Source organism: Perca flavescens, chromosome 3 (assembly GCF_004354835.1).
Source record: "Perca flavescens isolate YP-PL-M2 chromosome 3, PFLA_1.0, whole genome shotgun sequence".
Classification (NCBI taxonomy): Eukaryota; Metazoa; Chordata; class Actinopteri; order Perciformes; family Percidae; genus Perca; species Perca flavescens.
The window spans coordinates 21356568-21376293 of record NC_041333.1 but is presented as its reverse complement, the minus strand read 5'-3'; the positions used below and the strand labels follow the sequence as shown (position 1 = coordinate 21376293).

General features: G+C 38.4%; 1 protein-coding gene across 1 annotated transcript in view; it reads right to left on the bottom strand.

The window, feature by feature from the left end:
- Nucleotides 1–132: 132 nt before the first annotated feature.
- pde2a (phosphodiesterase 2A) overlaps nucleotides 133–19726 on the bottom strand; it is a 116973-nt gene continuing 97379 nt past the window's right edge. The window contains exons 10-31 of the mRNA XM_028573481.1: nucleotides 19020–19094; nucleotides 18854–18895; nucleotides 18092–18160; nucleotides 17860–17990; nucleotides 15459–15570; nucleotides 15321–15360; nucleotides 14746–14809; nucleotides 14312–14393; nucleotides 13704–13878; nucleotides 12154–12266; nucleotides 10513–10590; nucleotides 10282–10404; nucleotides 10079–10149; nucleotides 7743–7865; nucleotides 7563–7650; nucleotides 7018–7065; nucleotides 6417–6491; nucleotides 6209–6308; nucleotides 5253–5365; nucleotides 4093–4131; nucleotides 3777–3883; nucleotides 133–3453 (exon numbers count right to left, since the gene is read on the bottom strand). Of these exons, the coding sequence (XP_028429282.1) occupies nucleotides 3219–3453; nucleotides 3777–3883; nucleotides 4093–4131; nucleotides 5253–5365; nucleotides 6209–6308; nucleotides 6417–6491; nucleotides 7018–7065; nucleotides 7563–7650; nucleotides 7743–7865; nucleotides 10079–10149; nucleotides 10282–10404; nucleotides 10513–10590; nucleotides 12154–12266; nucleotides 13704–13878; nucleotides 14312–14393; nucleotides 14746–14809; nucleotides 15321–15360; nucleotides 15459–15570; nucleotides 17860–17990; nucleotides 18092–18160; nucleotides 18854–18895; nucleotides 19020–19094 (2103 nt within the window). The 3' untranslated portion in view covers nucleotides 133–3218. The remainder of the gene's footprint in view (nucleotides 3454–3776; nucleotides 3884–4092; nucleotides 4132–5252; nucleotides 5366–6208; nucleotides 6309–6416; nucleotides 6492–7017; nucleotides 7066–7562; nucleotides 7651–7742; nucleotides 7866–10078; nucleotides 10150–10281; nucleotides 10405–10512; nucleotides 10591–12153; nucleotides 12267–13703; nucleotides 13879–14311; nucleotides 14394–14745; nucleotides 14810–15320; nucleotides 15361–15458; nucleotides 15571–17859; nucleotides 17991–18091; nucleotides 18161–18853; nucleotides 18896–19019; nucleotides 19095–19726) is intronic.

The window sequence follows — 19726 nt, the reverse complement described above, 5'->3', positions numbered from 1 at the left end:
TGAAGTAATACTGCAAAGTATGGTGAAGCTACAGGTTATAATGTGTTGTGTGCACTTTTCATTACAGCAATCAAGACACCTTTCACCAGATTTATTCCAAGAAAGAACAAAAATCTAAAAATTTCATCCATTTGTCTTCTTGTCAACAATGTCCTTGTTCATTACATCTGAAGAAGAACAAGACCACCAGCACTCATAACTCAACAAAACAAATAACAGATGACTGGATTTAGTCCTCAGTATAAGCATCATGTATACATTTCAGATTAATTTGGGTTGTTATTTGTGGTAGAATATCATATGTATAACCTAAATACACATATGGTTTTCTTTTATCTCCTGTCTAAGCTTGGGGTTGTTCAAAAATGGTATGAAAAAAAGAGAACACGATGCAACCACTTTAAATACATTGAAATACTTCCCATTGTTTTAATAACAATCAAGTAACATTTTCTTTTAAAACTTGGATATTTACAGCAATTATATTTTTGCCACTTTTAACAATTATGTCACAGGTGATCATTACAATGACATTACATCACAGGTTAGAGTCCCGTTGTTCTGTGATAATGGGAAATAGATTGGGTTAATACTTCCTGGATGAGCCGCAATATCAGACCTGGTCATGATGTATCAGAAAAGTTTTATATGAACACAGCCCTCAGCTTCCGTCCAACATTAGAGAACAAAAATAATTGAAGGTATTTCTGTTTTTCTACTTTGCAGCTTGACCAGGAAATAGACGATGTTTGCTTGGCACATTTAGCCCTGACTGTCTAAAACAAACCTAAAGGGACAGATACACACTCAGTAAAGAAAACTGGCCTAGGTCTGGACTCCCAAAAGCATTTTAGGATTAAAATGATCACAGGCATTTGAATTGTTATCAATGGAAACATCATGACCTAACAATTAAATGCCTTTGGAAACTCAGACCTAATAATAATTTAACAAGAGGCATAGGTATTTACATAGGAATCTATGCAAGGTCACAGAGGCAGACACTTCATATTGCACATGAAAAAGGCAGGTACATGTGAAACAGTGGTTGAAAATAATAGAAGTGGGGAAACCACATGTGAGAGAAAGAGCTCAGAGAGTCTACAAACACATCTGTATGTCCTTTGAGAAATTTACCGTAAAAAATATTCAGTCCATGAAGCAGACCAAGTCAGATCAAACGATTCCATCCCATCACGCTGATGCTTATCCCACTGTAGATATAACGCATACATCAAACCACTTTGCTTACCAATTTACCTTCCTCTCTAATGCACCCTCATTAGACCCTTTCAAGAAAAAATATATTTATATCCTATGATTGATGAATTTTTTTGCTTTCATCTACCTTCATTAGCATTGTTGACTGATGAAACTCAAATATCACTTTAGGTTTACTCATCATCATCAACACCATCTTTGTAAAGACTGGTTATACTAAGCATTCCCCCTATTGATCAACTACCTCCAGTCTCTCTCTCTCTCTCTCTCTCTCTCTCTCTCCCTCTCTCTCTCACACCCACTCGTCCATCCACTCATTTGCACACTCACTATCACCCCTCCACACACAGCTTACATACAATAGTGGTGTCCATTACAGAAGTTTCTCTTTGTGTAACTATTCTGTGGTTACCTACCCTAACTCTGCAGCATTTCCTATTTTAAACATTGTAAGGTAAACCTGAATATGGCATATTGTAACCCCATGGTCCCCAATTGTTTTCTTTTTTTCTCAGACGCTGAGAATCCTATTAAAAACTTTTTGTTGGATGCATTGAGAACTGAAAAAAATGCTGTTGTGTCTGCCTTATAGCCACTGGTGGTTGTAACAAAAAAAATAGAAAGAAGTGAACATGACATCTGAGGTCTTCACACAGGCATTACACAAATCATCTTTTGAGCATTGTGATTCATCCTTCATTCACCACATTTATACTCAAACTATGTCTATAACAAATATACAACATACATACTAAACCGACTCTTTATTTCAATTTTCATATATTAAAAGCTCTAAGAAAGGCAGCAAAGATGCGCAATAAGGCAGATCCATATGACACACTCAATGACACACTCCATATAACACACTCTACTGTGGCACATTTACACTAAAAGATGAGATGGATCTTTTAAAGGGGTTCGGTTGCTCTATATCTAAAGTGGTTTATGAGGAAATCAGTAAACTAAAAAGTAAAAGGAAGTGAGAACGATGCAAGGGAGTGGAAAGGATATCAGAGAAAAATAAACTGAGGGTGTGTTTTTAGGTCATGAGCGACTCTTGTTTGAGGTGTAGATACATACTTGATGCAGTGACATGGAGTTAATATGCACAGGGTGTTTTTAATGTTTTAGGCATGAAGTGGGGTGTTATGGCCAGGGATCTGTGACTCATTGATCAGAGATTGTCAATTTGTCTCTTAAACCTCCCCAAACATGAGGAAAAGTGAATCATGAGGGTTATAATGCTGTGTAATTAACTAAATCTCCCTTGTACAACTTCATGGTGATGAATTAATCATATATATGTTATAGAACTGAATACAAAAATCTGTTCTGATGGGTATAAAAAAATGGACTGCATTAATTTCTTAGCCATGGGGAAATCAACACTGACGAAGATAATACATGAGGTGTCCATACAGCATGCATTCATAAGCATCAGGTGAAGATTATGGCAGCTGCTTGTGTGTGAACGAAGCTGAGCCATTGAAATCAATATAAGCTATTATGAAACGTTTTACAGAAAGTATAGCACTTTGTCTCACTGTTACATGTTGAAGTAGTCTTTTTCCATAAGAATTTTTTTTTCCTCTGTTGTGTGTCTAAACAGTATCCACATGTACATATGTGTGTGTATGTGTGTTTTTACAATCAGGATCAGTACTGTATTAACAAACTTGTGAATTGTGGTTAAAAACCTGTTTTTCCAGTGTAGCTGCTGAAAAACATAAAAGTCACCCCCTTCTGCTTTCCTGAACTGGAGACACGAGCAACATGTGGCATCTAATCACTGAACCGGCTCAGATTGATCCGCTCGTTTCAAATCACTTGTCTGATTCAATTAGTTTGAAACTTTGTCCTGTCCATTCTGCATGGCCTGCTAAGCATCTAAGTGATTGACAGCAGAGAGATGCCTCCCTCTTAGGTCGCTAAAAAGGTATCTTCAGCCTTTTATTGGACCACAGAAAACTTTAAGAAACGCCAGCAGCCTGCTGTTGTCACTGACCCCTTCCTCCTTCTGCATCGTCAAGGCAACCATTGAGGCAGTGGTCGTCGCTCCCAAAAGCCCCCTGGGACTGCAGAAGCTCATATTCCTGGTCCAGGAAGTCTAGGCTGTTGTTGCTAGGCAACCCACGGATGGTGAACTTGTGGGACACTTTGGTCCACTGCTCCCGATTTGCCGCCACTCTCTCGTACAGCTCAGTGGCCTCAGGAAGCAGCTCGGATAAGAGCCTAGGACAGAGGGGACAGAGGGCAGTGGTGGAATGTGAAAGTTATCCTGACACTTTATGAACTGATTCAAAACAATAAAGTTGTGGGGTCATAAAACCAAAACAATGAGCTGAAAAACGCTAAAATGGAGTCTAGGGATTTTTATCTGTGGGTTTGTCACTACAAACAACTTTACACATAAGTGATTTGATCCTGATAAGAGCAGCTTTAATAATTAAAAACGTACCCAAATGTAATTTAAAGTTCTGACCCTAAGACAACATGATATGTGATTAAAGGGGTTAGGGTCGGGAGGACGTAATGTTTTAGCTCTTTGTACGCACTTGTAAATGGGCATCGCAATATGTTCCATGAAGCTTATTTGTAGTTCCGGGATGTACGCTTTCTCTCTGTCCATCATCTCACTGGGCCTGTTCCCCATGGCTTTTTCCTGCGCACACGCACACACACACACACACACACACACACACACACACACACACACACACACACACACACACACACACACACACACACATACACACACACACAATACAGACATGTGTAATAAGCTTTCTATTGTGTAAAATGATACACACTTTATCCATGTATTAAATAATTTCACATGCCATTTAACAGCCAGTTTACACTGACACATACCAGATCTCCTTGAGAGAAGAACTCTTTATAAATCAGCTCCTGTGGACACAAAATCTGTTATTGTTTATATGATTTCATATTCATAGTGACATTGATTAAGTTCAACTTAAAGTACATCTTACTTATTTATGTAATGTCACACAATAAAGCATCAAATATAATCTGCAATACTTTACTTAGAAATGTTCTTGGGACAAACCCACTGTCAGTTTAGATGTTTGGATTTTCATAAAATGAGCATAAATCAATTTTAAAATAATATATTACAATCTACTATGTAATAATAGTATAATACCATAACCTGTCTCGGTTTTTAGCTTTTGGAGAGATTTTCTCACATTTTCAAATATTACTGCAATGACTATGCTGAATCACAACATTGCTGTAATCTAAGATCAAATGTAATTTGCCTTTATTACATTTCAATATTTGGTGTGATTGCGGTTTTCAATCCCTGTGCATTTTCCAGCCAGTGAGAAAATATTGTACTAACTGACCACAATACAAGCTAGACCTTGAATTAAACAGAAATGTTTTCTCAGTTTTGGGACTCAGGATTACAGTGCATTTGCTGTAGGTGTTAGGAGATTTAGGGTGAAGGATTTAGGACAAGGGTCAGGGGTTTGGTGTAGGAAAGGGGGCAGACCAAGATTAAAAATAATCCTAAAATGGAGTGCAGTTTCACAGAAATTTTCAATAGAAAATAATGGGATATAGACTGAGAGGTTGTTTCCAACTGTACAGCTAAGCATTTCATAATCTTTATTGTCCCAGAAAGAGGTCAGTTTTGCTGTATAGTGATTTGGAACTGCCACTGGATATCTTTAGGAATGCACTGCTGAAAATAGGAGCTGCTATAACTCTGGAGAAACGTTTTGGTACTGCATGTCAACCAACAGAGACAGTACATTTGTCAAAGAGTGTAGCACAAACCATACGAGGCTATTCACAAGCGTATGACTTAAATATCTTTGTGCTGATTCATATATTGTTTGATAACTTTAACTTGATATTTCCTAAGGTGGTGACAAATGGACATACACACCAAACCATCTTTTTTGTGTCGCAGTTCACCATAAATTAAAAACAAAAATTTTTAGTTACATATGTAAAGTTTTAATGCATGCAAGTATAGACATTGGTGTAGACTATGTACTGACAGCAATTTTGCGTGTGGTTTTCCAGCCCTTGGTTTGGTCCGACAGGTCACACGATGTCATCAAGAGGCACAGCAGCATGGAGCGGTGGGCACCGTTTTTTGGGTTGTATCCGTCTGAAACGCACACATGCAAAAGACTCTATCTAAGCTGTATTTACACACTTCTGTGGCAGTCAATTAGATGACAGCTTTGTGAAGATCTGAAGTAAACCACTGCATGTTATATACAAGCATGTTGTGTATTTGGAAAGAAGAAATTACGTTTAATGGCATCTTACCACTGTTTATTTCCATTCTGTATTTGGTCGAACTATTTTCGTCCATGATTGGCAAGTTACACACTCTGTGGTGCAAAGCAGTCACTAATTCATTTAGAAGCTTTAAATGTCCTTGAATTACTTTAACAGCACACAATTTACTCCACTGATGAGACATTCACTCAGGATAACTTATAATTGGTTGCATTCAGGCGTAACAAACCACTGGCCAGCAGGTTACAACCAACCAATTATATAGTGCAGTAAGCAACTGTCTCCTCAAAAGGGTAAATAGTACAACAAAAAAAGAGGATTACTAAGAATGTCAGTGATGAATGGTCCAAGTTTGACCTCAGATCTCTGAAAAAGAGGTCACGAAATAATGAAAATCTAGAGTCAGTATGTGCCTTTTGTGTGACGGGACCCAGCAGAGGAAATGGGTATGTACATTTGTCAGTAATTATTTAGCCAAAAATGGACATAAGCTATATAGGTTTATTTGTGATTCATCACAAAATGATCATTATGCTTATTGATAATTTTGTGATCAGCCCATTCTAATTTAAGGAAATAAAACAAAAATATTAGTTTGGTGTCACTGCTCTGGACAAAACATCTGAACCAAGCCTCTCTTTGTTCAGGGTTGAGTTTAAAGCAAAAGTAGAGATGTGGCTATGCATACTGAACCACTGGGACGTACCGTCAGCCATCTTCTGCAAGTCCTTGAAAATGCGAAGGTGGTGAGCCAAGTCTGTTGCCAGAATTATGTCTCTAATCAAATCCAGCATGCGCGTGTAGTCCTAAAAAATATTTAAAAAAATTACTTACTTAGCTTGCATTTACAGGGATAGCAGAATGAAGTAAATGGAGACATTTGTAATGTGTTAATGTCAGATTTGATATCTTACCTTCCTGTTGAACTTCTCAAAGATGTTGCAGCCATGAGTGTTCAGAATGGCAATGGCCTGGGCAAAGTGATGTCTCTGTCATGGCAAATGATGATGGGAAGCATGATGGGAAAAGGAATGAGTACATTTGAAAATGCTTCTAAAGGAATGTTGAGTCATGTTGCAAAAGCCAATTTACATGCCTCCCAGTGCCTCATCGCTGATGCAAGGAATTAAAGTGTGATTTTGTCCACTAGGTGTTGCACCTGTTTCAATTAATAAGTGCATAACATAATATCCTCATTAGCAATGAGGATATAGTTAGTGGTGGTTCTAACCCCCCCCCCCACACACACACACACACACACACGTGTAAAAGGGAAAGACAAAAAATTTGAAAAACCTGCAATATATTTAAGTACAACACAACCACAAACATATTATTCAATTCACACATTTCTAACAGTAGAATTAATGGCAGAACTATCCAGAACTAAAGTTGAGGGTGTTATTGCAATAAAGATTTATACAGGCACAGATCCCTCGTTTTGTATAGCTTTGCTAGAATTCTAGTCAGCTCTACAACATCCCTGTGGTGTGATGCAACTGGTTAGGGGTTTACCTCCATCACAGATCCCTCTGAGCTGTAGAGAGCAGCCAGCACAGATTGCTGAAAATAGAAACAGACAGACAAATGAAAAAATCATTTTAGTGTACAAATTATATTGATTCTAATGAAACAACATCCTTAAATAAAATCCTTCTCTTTAACTGTACTTGTCAGCTTGAATATGAATCTTTAAATAGCATAATGCATAATGAGAGTTGGTATGTGCTTCATTTAGGCGCTGGAGGGTTATGCATGATTATATTGGAGCAGAGCAACATACTTCTCATCACAATGACATCTAGTGTCTCACTGGGATGAATTCACAGATGAGGCGATACACAGACTCTAATATCACCATGAGCCTGGCTCTTATTGATGTTTCCCATCTTGAGCTTTTAAAAGTCCATTTTTAGTCCACATTTTAAAGTGCAGGTGCAGAGCTACTCTGCTACACTCTCTTCAAAAAGGTTAATTCTCCCTTTTTCCCCTTTGTATCATCTTTGATGCTTCACCGATCTCTCTTAGAACAGAAACATAAAAATAATTTGTGCTCTTACTGAGGCGACTTGGAAAGAATTGTTGGTGCCACGGTGGTCCAGGTCATGGCACATACAGGAGACAAAGAGAGCTAGAATCTCTATGTCCCTAAAAAGAAAAGAAAGAAGGAGAGTTAGGAATTAAAACAACTAAACTTCTGGCTACTTGTGTCACCAGGGGTATAAGTGTTTAACACGTACTCGAGGTAGTTGGACAGCCCTAGGTTTTTGTAGAGCAGGTAGCAGAAGTGTGAGACAGAGAAGGCGTGCATCCAGTTGTGGTAGGGAGGGTCCCTGTAGCCTTTCTTCACCATCAGACAGAACCTGACACCAAAACAGCTTAATTATCATCTACAACACAGCATGCAACTAGTGATGCATGTAGGACATGTAATCAAGTGATTTTATTATGAGCTATGGAGCAGGTTTGTTCTTCTTCTGCTTCTTTCTTTTGATTAAAATAAAAACCTTTTTTGATACAATGCTGATGCAACAAAATGTTTCCACTCTCACCCAACTGTAAGGAAGCATTTTGACTTGAAACATACACTACCGGTCAAAAGTTTTAGAACACCCCAATTTTTCCAGGTTTTTATTGAAATTCATGCAGTTCAATGTCTTATTGTACTCTGAAATGAAAGAATAGAACAAATGAACAATTTAAGTGAAAAAAGAAATCATGGAATCAATTTATAAACCAAAATGTATTCTACATTTTTGACTCATCAAAGTAGCCCCCTTTAGCAGATATAACAGCTGAACACACTCGTGGCATTCTTTCTACAATGGAAATCAAATATTCTTCAGAAAGTTCTTCCCAACTCTGTTGCAGAAGTTCCCATAAATGTGTGGCACTTGTAGGTTGCTTTGCTTTCACTTTTCTGTCCAGTTCATCCCAAACCAGCTCAATGTGGTTTAAGTCTGGTGACTGTGCTGGTCACTCCATGTTTTTAAGCTTACCATCTTGTTCTTTTTTGCTAAGGTAGTTCTGGCATAGCTTGGACTTATGTTTTGGGTCATTATCTTGCTGTAGGATGAACCCCTGACCAACTAGGTGCATACCAGAGGGTACTGCATGGCGCTGCAAAATGCTGTGGTAGGCGTTTTGGTTCAGGGTGCCTTTCACTCTGTACAAATCACCGACCCTGGATCCAGCAAAACAACCCCAGACCATCACGCTTCCTCCTCCATGTTTGACAGTTTGACATGTTCGCCTACTCGATGGCATACAAAAATCCTGCGTGATGAACCAAAGATTTCAAATTTTGATTCATCAGTCCATAACACCTTCTTCCAGTCTTCAGTAGTCCATTGACGATGTTTCTTGGCCCAGGCAAGCCTCTTTTTCTTATTCTGACATCTTAGCAATGGCTTTCTTGCTGCAACTCGACCTATCAAAACTGCAGCTCCAAGTCTTCTCTTTACAGCTGAAACTGAGACTTGCTTATTACGACCACTATTAAGCTGTGCTTGAAGCTGTTGTCCTGTGAGCCGCCTATCACGCAAGCTGTTGACTCTCAGAAACTTGTCTTCTGATTCTGTTGTGGATTTGGGTCTGCCAGACCTCTTCCTGTCAGAGTTTCCCCCAGTTTCTAAGTGCCTTTTGATGGTGAATAATACTGTACTCAATGACACCTTGACTTTCTTCGCAATTTCTCTGTAGGCAAGACCAACATTCTTAAGTGTTATGATGGTCTGTCTCTCTTCCATTGTTAAGTGCCTTTTCCCCGCCATTTTTATGGCAACACACTACTTTCTGCAGTACAATACTGTTCAAATAATGCTCACGAGGGTACGGTACCACAGTGTGTTCCAACAATACCTTTATACAAACAGAGGGGGTTGTAAGTAATCCAGACAAGTTGGAACACCTGTGGGAATTGGTAGCACCAACTTTCAAAGCTTGATCAACCTCCATTGCTGCAGAACAGCTTTACGTTGTTAACCCATTTCTTGTTCCCTGAAAAAGGCCTTTTTGTAAAATTCTGAAATGTACATTATTTTTCAGTTTTGGGTAACCTTACTTTTTTTTTTACCTCAGGCAGTTCACCACTTACCTTTCACACTACCATTTCAAGCTATTCATTGGATTTTAACTGCTAAAATTAAAAAAATCAATAAAAAAAACCAAAAAAAAAACTTTGGGGTGTTCTAAAACTTTTGACCGGTAGTGCATATTCAAATAATGTTCAGCTCTACTGATCAATTCTGGCCAAAATATTTTGTTATTAGGGAGCTGCGCACATCTCTCTTTCCAAGGTGTTGGGTTTTGGATCTTCTAGTGTCATTGAAAATTAGAATAATTCAACTCCAAAAGCACTCAAAGTCTGACTACTCCAACACACTATACAACTGTTGACAATAATGTGATCAGATGATGGAAAAGGATTCAAAATAGGGATTGAATAATTAAATCATAGGTAAGAAGAACGGAAAATCCACAGTTAATCAGAAACTAGAGATTAATTAATTAATGCAGGCACACTCATATACACAAGCTCTAATATTCAGTATATGAATTGATGGAGTTGTCAGACCTGGCGAGAGTATGCAGGTCAATCTTGTATGTGTTGATGAAACCCATGTCTTCAAACATGCTGAGGACGCACTGCAGAGACACACAGCAGGATCAGTTACACTTTATTCAGTCTTGTTTTCTTCTTTTGCCTCCTCCACTTTGGTCTCTGATCCCTCTCTGTGTTTCTCTTTTTCACTTTTTTTCTTAACCTCTGCCTCTTACCAACGGCGTGGTTTCATCAGGTAGGGAGCGAGGTGTGTACGTGAACTCGGCGAAGCATGAGTGGATCTCCGTCACGGGTTCAATCCCCGTCACCAGCAGCTTAGTCACCTCTTCCTCTGAAACCTGCAACATACACATACTGAATCATATTGAGTAAATAATATGGACAGTGTCAGTAAATACAATGCGTCTGTGTGCGAGAGTGACTAAGATGTACAAATGTGATTTTACCTTCATATGGTACATCATCATCTCATTGGCCAGGTGGGACCTGAACTGAGCTTCGTGGACTCTCTTGTAGAGCAGAGACTGGAGAAACAAACACCATATTACAGCAACATTCTAACAAATCAACAGTTTATTTATTGTTGAATATAACTGGCAATATACAGTAGTAGCACAGCCAAGAACTCTTTTCTTTCTTCTTTTTCTTTATTTTGAAAAAGATAACTTGGTAGACTGAGATGGTGGTAACAATATCTTGAGAAGAACACACTCACAAATGTTGTCTACTGCGGATTACAGATCATTCTGCTGAACTATCAAATATATTTATAGTTTGCAAATAAACTATTGAGTACCTGTAGTTATTCAAAGGTCAGACACGACAAGGGTGACTTAAGGTGAATCGGAAATGCTGCCTAAAATATCATGTACTTTCTGTATCTGCTCTTCTTTCTTATGTCTTAGCTTTTCTAGCCTTTCTTATTTAAAATGATGTGGAATCAGTTGTAAACATGCTTTATCATCAGTCAACTATGATTATATTCCCTTTTAAATCCTCTAGATTATTTAAATCAATTGTGTGGCTGCTTGACGGCATTCTTAGAGGCAAGAGAAATCAACATTTCCACTGGTAAAAGGTGAAAGGGGCTGCATTAATGAGTTTTACAGCAAATGAAAACAACTTTTCTGATCTGAGATTATAAGTATTAGGTTGTTGACATTTCTGATACATTTGCAATTACAATTAGAAATCAATGTCAACAATAAAAACCATATAACATAACAGTTAATCTTCATCATTGTCTTCAGAAGCTACATACACTGGCGTAGCTGAATGTGTGTTAATGGGTTTGCAGCAGTCATACAATGCCTCTGAACTACACCATAAAAGCCACTCAGTTCAATCACAGACTGAATGTCTTTAAATTTCCCTCGAGGCTGTGCTCCGCCTTGACTGAGCATTTTGCTCCCACTGAACTGATCCCATTTTGCCAGACAGGATCAATCTTTCTGACATCACTAACAAAAGATCTACCACACTGCTTTAAGAAACAAGAGACTCCCAATGATAGATACACTGTAAATGCTTTTTTTATTTTTTTACACTTTTTTTTTTTTCTTTTAACTAAGGGTTATTACGGTGCATAACACTTGCAGAAATTACATCAATATTTTGTAAGCTATGTTTTAAAACCAAGCTGAGTTAATGACCTAGGATTGTTTACAATGTGTATGAAGATGAATATCTTTAAAACATTTTTTTGAAAACATGTATTTATTATGCATTTATTCCACTTTAATGTTTCACACTTTCCATTGCTGTTAACAGAGATAATCAGAAGTTGTCTTCTATTGTAAAGTGACACGTTTAAGTTGTTAATTCATTTGCAATTGATGATTTTTATCTAGAAACTGTGTACTTTATGTACTGTATGCATAATATATTTGGTTTATAGCTTGGCTTATTTGTTTCAAACAAGTGGATAAGTGTAGTGTTTTGACTGGTGTGGTGGCAGCATTTAATAAATGTACTACAAACAATCCAATGCCTCTTCCCTGACCAGACGTATTTTTTTTTCAACATACCGAACCAAAAAATGGAAAGGTTATAGAGAGATGGTTCTTTTAGTGAGAAAGGAGACTTACATGGGCGATGCTGATACCACAGTAGATGGAGAAAGCCGTGGCCAAGTCCTCGTCAAAGCGGTTGAACCATGGCCCATTCATTTTATTCACCAACTCGGCTACCCCGATCACCTCTAGAAAAAGGAGGATTCAAAGAAAGGGAAAGAGGGTGAGACATAAGGGATGAGACAATGAGTTGAAAAAGGAAAGGACAGAAAGTTGATAATAAAGAAAAATGGAGTGGAAGATGAGAGTCAAGGAAGAGGATAAATGAGGCACAGAATGCATCAGAGGTGCAGCTCGGACGTTGAATCAAATAGGGCTGCTAACTTATATTAATTTCACACTGAAGCTGAATTTAATTGCACATTAAAAGTGAATCTCTTATCTCTTAATCCGAGAGTTTCTATATAGAAACAAATCCCAGAGAATCTAACGTGTGCTTGGATAGAGCAAAAAGTAGGGAGTGCCAATCAGTGTGAGTTTGGTTGCACACACTGAGGATGGTTGCCTCTTCAATCTGCTCTTCAACATGTGAAGCAAAGGATGTGATGTAACAACTCCTTTTCCTATTCTGAGAGAGCACCTGTGTGGAAACATAGCTTTGTTTTTAAAAGGAAAAAGGAAGGGTATGTACTGTAGAGGACAATAGAGGATCGACTACCAATACAGCTAAATCTGATTCATTATTATGTTATCAGTAGCCTCGCTATTGCATTATCAAAACATTATTGGACTCTAAAGGAGTAACTGGGCACCTTGCTTTTAAAAAAAACAAATGTTATTCTCCGAGCTGCTGAAACAGCCTGCCCAAGAGTAGATGAATGCTTTTATTTAACCTTTATTTAACCAGGAGTAAAGACTCATTGAGATTAATAATCTCTTTTTCAAGAGTGTCCTGGCCAAGACAGCCAGCTGCACAATTACCACGGTTTCAGACATAAAACATACATATAACAATTAAAAATGGAGACACAAGAACAGATTACAGACGTAAGATACCAAAAACTTTTGAAACATTCAAAACATCTACAGCCAGTTTAGCCGGCATCCAAGTCCATCACTATTAGAATAGAATCACTTTAAATATGTGCAATGAAACCAGCTCCCAAAGATTCAGCTTGTTTTGTAAATGATTAAAAGCCAAAGGAGCAGCATACTTAAACACCATTTTTCCCAGTTCAGTACAGACTTTAGGGGCAGTTTGTAAGTGTAATATCTTTAAACTTAAAACCCATAATAATTAGATATGGCTAATGAAACGTTTTAATTACAACAGACCTATAGCTTTTATTAATTTTTTTTTGTTATAAATGTTTTTTATTGTCTTTTATTTATTTCATTGTTAGTATTTTTTCACTTTTATCATTTTCATTTTTGTGTGCATTAGTTAATTGTTTATATTTGTTTGTCTTCTTATTAGCTTGTCAGTCACCTGTGAATTGCAATAACCTGTATGAAAGGTGATTTACAAATGAAGTTAGAGTGAGAAAAAAAGAAAAGAAACTTGTGACTTTTTGTGTATGTTGAGTGAAAGAAGTATTCTTGTGTGTGGAAGTCATTGTTGCTACCATTGTTCTCATCTTTGATGGGGAAGCAGAGGATGTTGCGAGTCTTGAAGCCAGTGCTGTCGTCCACTCCGCGGTAGAAGAGAGGATGGGAGTAGGCATCCTTAATGTTCAAGATCTGACCCGTGGTCGCCACGTGACCTGCAATACCCTGATCTGCTGGAATACGAAACTCATTCTGCCCTCGCACAACACACACGCACGCACACACACAGACACAGACACGCATGCACGCACGCACACACACACACACACACACACACACACACACACACAATTGCACTGCTTATGTCATCAAGACACATTTCTAAGCATTTGTTTTTAATTGATTGTTGACAGTACAGTCAGAAAGGAAATGTGGGGCGAGAGCATTACAAATGCAACTATGAGGCTGACGATGTAATTACAACGTCCTGTATTCTCGTCTGGATGGGGACCTTTGTTACAGTAAATGTCATTCCCTATTTCTATCTCCCATCTGTCTATCTTTACTGTCAACTCTCTAATAAAGGCATGAAATCTCTCCTCAAACAGGTCACAGGAAAGACACGAGATGCATACACCTAGTCTGTGTTTGCGTGTGTGGGCAACTGAATGCTCCTGTGTCGTACCTCCTCGTCACTAACCACGCCTCCGTCAAACACCTTTGCAACCAACTCATGACTGACACGATCCAGCAGGAACACTGAACAGCTACAGAAACAGAGAGAGAGAGAGAGAGAGAGAGAGAGAGAGAGAGAGAGTTAGAGGGGGTGACAGAGAATGACGCAATGCAGAGAAAATGAGAATGTTTCATCTCATTTCTATCTTAGGTCATTTTGTAACTTTAATTAAATGCGGAAAGTCGGTTAAGAACAAATTGCCAAGATAGCCTTTTCAAACGGAGATAATGACATTTACCCTATACACACACACACACACACACACACACACACACACACACACACACACACACACACACACACACACACACACACACACACATTCTCTTTCACACACACACACACACACACACATCCCTTTGAGGATGAATCACAGGGCTTACATCTCTGCATCACTGAGGTTCCTGGCCTCCACTATAATTTCCTGTAACAGCACTGACACATCATCTGAAAGAATTAAAGAGACAGAGAGGGAGAGTAAGAGTGGGTGAGAGAAGAAACAAAAGGAAAACAGAGGAAATGAAAGGAATAACAGTAGTACCCAGATAGACAGAAACAGATTATACAGCGAGTAGTGGTGGATCAGCTGTACAAGCTGATAAGAGCTTTTGTAATCAGCAGAGTGCTACAGTGATAGGGCAATTTGCTCTACCAGTGGATCAATTCTTTGCACCTGCAATCATGATGAATTATCAACAACTTATTCCACAGTTAGGTGCTTACTGTTAGATAAGAATCTGAATGACTCAGTGTAATTATAGGATAGAGAGGTGGAGCCATCTCTTTTAACGCCCTTTTGATTTTATGGTTATGATCCCGGGTGTAATCACCTTTTCTGCAATACCTCATTCAATTATGTGTACCATTTGTTTCACTAGGTGATCACTTAAATATTGGCCATTAACGCAAATTGTCCTGCAACGTTCTTTCTTCACAGAGACAGACAGGCAGAACATACCCAAGTGTGTGAAGAGATTCTTGGCCACTTGTAAGAGCGCCTGTGTGGAGAAACAGTGGACACAAAAAGTTATTTAACTTCATGCATATTTATATGTGTATTTGTAACGGTGAGTATGTGTGTGGGCATGTGCAGTACCTGGCACTCCACTTTGAGTTTCTGTTCTTTCTGGAAGGCCAAAGTTGAAGTGAGGACCGTTGAAGTGTAGCAGAAACAGTGCTGGATTGCATGCTCATCTGCCTCTGTGTGTCTGCAGTGGAGAACACACACACACACACACACACACACACACACACACACACACACACACACACACACACACACACACACACAAATAAACAATGAAACTACGAAACATTTTATAAAGCTGTTAAAATCACACATCAATGAATAGTAATATTCATGAAAAGTAATATTCCAATAATACATATGTAATCAATGTAACACTCTTGAGCCATTTTGCTTAAAGGTCCAATGTGTAGGAATTTCTCCCATCTAGCGTTGAGTTTGTGAACGGGCAACACAGATTTTGATAATGAACAACTAAAGACGTTACACACTGGACCTTTAATGAGTACTTTTACTTTTGATACTTAGTTTTGCTGCACTTTACTTTAGTAATTAAAAGATGTCATTACTTCTTTCACTACTGCATTTTATAGATCAAACAATTAATTTGGGTAAATAATCGGTAGATTAATTGATAATGAAAATAATCCTTAGATGCAGCCCTAAAAGAAAGTTGCGATGCATAATTATTGACTAAAATAACACAAAAAAATGTGTAGGAATGAAGTTATAATGTAATATGTCTAAATGACTGAAAATAGAACCAAACCCTGGTTTCCTGCAGGTGGTGAACATGACTGTCACTTTCCTTTAAAATTAGATGACATGAGAACTTGACAGCATTAGGCAGACAAATGAAGACTGATCAATGAAATTATCTGCAGTGAGCACCGTGATGCTGCTAATTGCCTGCAGTTCTCTCTCTTTGCCTACAGAGGGCAATGGAACATTAAGGTGTTGATGTCCGGAGCTGAGTGTCTCCAGTGCTTTATTTCCCTGAGCATCCCAGGAATCCTAGCAAAGGAGACAGGATTTGACCTGAGCCTGGAAAAGACCTGGGAAGCTCAAGTTAAGGGCAATTATAATAAGTTCATACTCGTAATACTCTTGAGTAAGAGAGTAAATACTTACACTCCTGCTTAGGGTGCAGGTTTATTATGAGATCATTATTTTTGTTTTGCACACGTCACTCTGTAATGGTTAGTGTATATTGTTCTTATCTGCTGGTGCCAAAACTGAGTTATGGACCTGTTACTGGTGTCACAAAAGTGTCACAATAGGTTTTCATGGGTCTGTGTCCTAGGGTAAGAGGCTATTTTACACGTTTAGGAGGCCAGGCAGAGAGAAGTTTGAATAAACTGTGCATTTGAATATGCAATCTATATGATTAAGGGATTTATCTTTGAGATATATGTTTCTACTTAAATCTGGATGACTGTGCTTGGAGCAAAGGATAGATTTATCACATTTTATGCACAGTTGCGACCATAATCCTGCTGCTGTTACTATGGTAATGAGATGCCAGACCTGTCATCAGTGCCTCTGGCAGAGGGAGATATTATAGGACATGATCCCTTCTTATCTAACTCAGTCCTTAGAAAGAGAGAGAGTGAGAGAGAGAGAGAGAGAGAGAGAGATGCAAAAAGGAGGGATTGTACTGTATGTGAGCGCAAGCATGTGTGTGAAGTGTGTTTTGGGAAAAAAAGAGTAAAATAAAATAAAATAAAATACATTAATCTCCCAGCACTTTAACATAAGTAGAGACATGCTGATTGACAAGGAGATGGTAGTAGACAGATGGATGGATGTGTGGGTATATATATACCCACACATCCATCCATCTATATATATATATATAGATAGATACTGTAGATAGATAGATAAAAAAACTTCCAGAATGTTACACAAACAAACACACAGACACAGCTGGAGTGCATTTCTGTATTCAGGACATAGCAGCATTGCTCTTGGCACCATCTCACACACACACACACACACACACACACACACACACACACACACACACACACACACACACATATATGCACGCACACATGCACGTGCTGGTCGTCATGAGGGAGCTTGGTTAGCAGCAGATTTCACTGGAAACAGAACAAACTCTCCACTGCTACAAACTCAACAAATCTGAGCTGTTGAGCTTAACCAATCAGCCCTACACATCCCAATTTCTGTAAGCCGCTGTCAGATATATCTTTGTATCTACCATGAGTCAGCGCTTCTAGAATTAGCAAAAGCCAAATCATCTTCAGAGTGACATCCCAGCATTTTAAATATACTTCAGCAATAAGCCAGTTGACTTACAGTGATTTTACTGTAAATGTAAGCTAAGAGGTTAAATTTTTTTATTTTTACCATAGGAACTCATGAAATGGTTCAGTGTGATCTTATAATCACAAAAAGGTTAATGATAGCTTTTAGTGTGAACACAGTCCTTCACATACATACATACCTCTGCCCACCCTGCTTGTTGAAGGCGCACGCTAGCGCCACCACCTGACCGGTGGCCCTGCTGGCCACTGGTACACAAAGCATGGATGAGATCTCACAGCCCAACATGCTGGACAGCTGCCTACGCTCCTCCTGAGAGGAAGAGAGGCAGAACAATCAGTTCAGTATGATAGCAGAATAGATGGAAAGATAGATAAGACATAAAGACAAAAAGAAAGAAAATGTCTTCTTACAGCACTGATGTCCTGAAGAGTAATTGACTTCTTCTTCACTACAACCTGACCAAAGCGTCCAAACATCAGCTGAACAGAGGAAGAGAAAGATAAAGAAAATGAGTATAATGCAGTTGAGAGACAAAAGAAAGGAGAATTGTTGAGCGAGTCACTGGAGAATCTTTTAGGGCCAAATATATATAAATAAATGTTATTTCTGAGTGAGAGTCCCTTGTTAAATTAGCACAAATAACTATAAATCTATGGTGTGTTTTTTGTGTGTCCCATTATCTCGCTACACACCAACTACTAACAACATTTCATACATTATATGGCCTGGAGTACACGGTCTATCTGCACCATAATGGAAAGCCTGTTAAAAAATGCCATGTGTGCAGCACAAACAGGGACAGGAGACTTAAAGTGACCCGAAGGAAGTGGTTACTTGCCCAAATATTTTCATTATAACCCTTGCCAGGGATTATAAAAGATTACATGTGGGAGTTTATTCTATCGTGTCAGTCAAAGAGACCTACACACAGGGTTACAACACTTGCATTAACCGTATGCTTGTTAAAAATTGCAACAAACCTCCCTCAGTGTATCTGAATGTACATTGCCCTCAGTGTAAGAAACACAAGTGAATGAATGAGCGACTGACTTAATGAAGGCATGATTTACTTAACAGGGAACAAAGAACACAAACAAACCAAAAATGCAAATAATGACAGAATGCATTAATGCATAGTCATATTAATGAATTCATGTGTTTGTTGGGCTCACCGGGAAGCTGATCTCCTCCTCCAGGACTTTGTCTCCAACTACCTAAAGGTCACAAAGGTCAAAGCTTATTCATTAAGTCATTGCTAAAATGGTTGATGGCATTTATTTGTGTAATTTTGTGTGCACGTGTGTGTGTGTGTGTGTGTGTGTGTGTGTGTGTGTGTACCTGGCAGAAAACCTGGTGGTTGTCCTCAGACACCAGCAGCAAACAACAACACTGTGACTGAGTCTGCTGCTGCAGCTGAAGGAGAACACAAACACGATATCAGTCCTGATATAGAATCACAAAAAAACTCATCATATTATTTTTAAAGTCTCAATTCAAGGTTTTTTGGAGCGTTGTTGAGGTTTGAAGATAAAATTAGAAATCAGAGGGCAGTGGAAATCAACTGGGGCTAGGGTGGGGCAGGATTTCAATATTATCCTCATTGTCTTGCAGTAGCATCAACTTGTGAATAAAGACTGATACACAATTATATTATTTCCAGAAAATAAAAATGAAATATCTCACACAATAAAGCTGGAATAAATTTAGAGTTTTATCATACTAAAGGATTTATTCAACTGTGATTTAATATATTTTTTTTACAATGAACAGCTATACATTTCAAAACATTATCCCATTAATATTGCATTCTTCACCTTCACAACTCATGATCATCTCTTCATAAGTAATCAACATTCATACTGTGTAAATAACAGAAAATACATCAACATGCTGTGATTATAACACAAGATCATTCTTTGAATGTGAAATTCATAAATGCAGAGACACAGTCACATATAGGTGTCTGTGTGTGTCTAAATTAAGGAGTGTGTATGCACTCAGCGTCTCTCCTGCTGTGCTCTATAAGACCTGCAGAGTTGCAACCA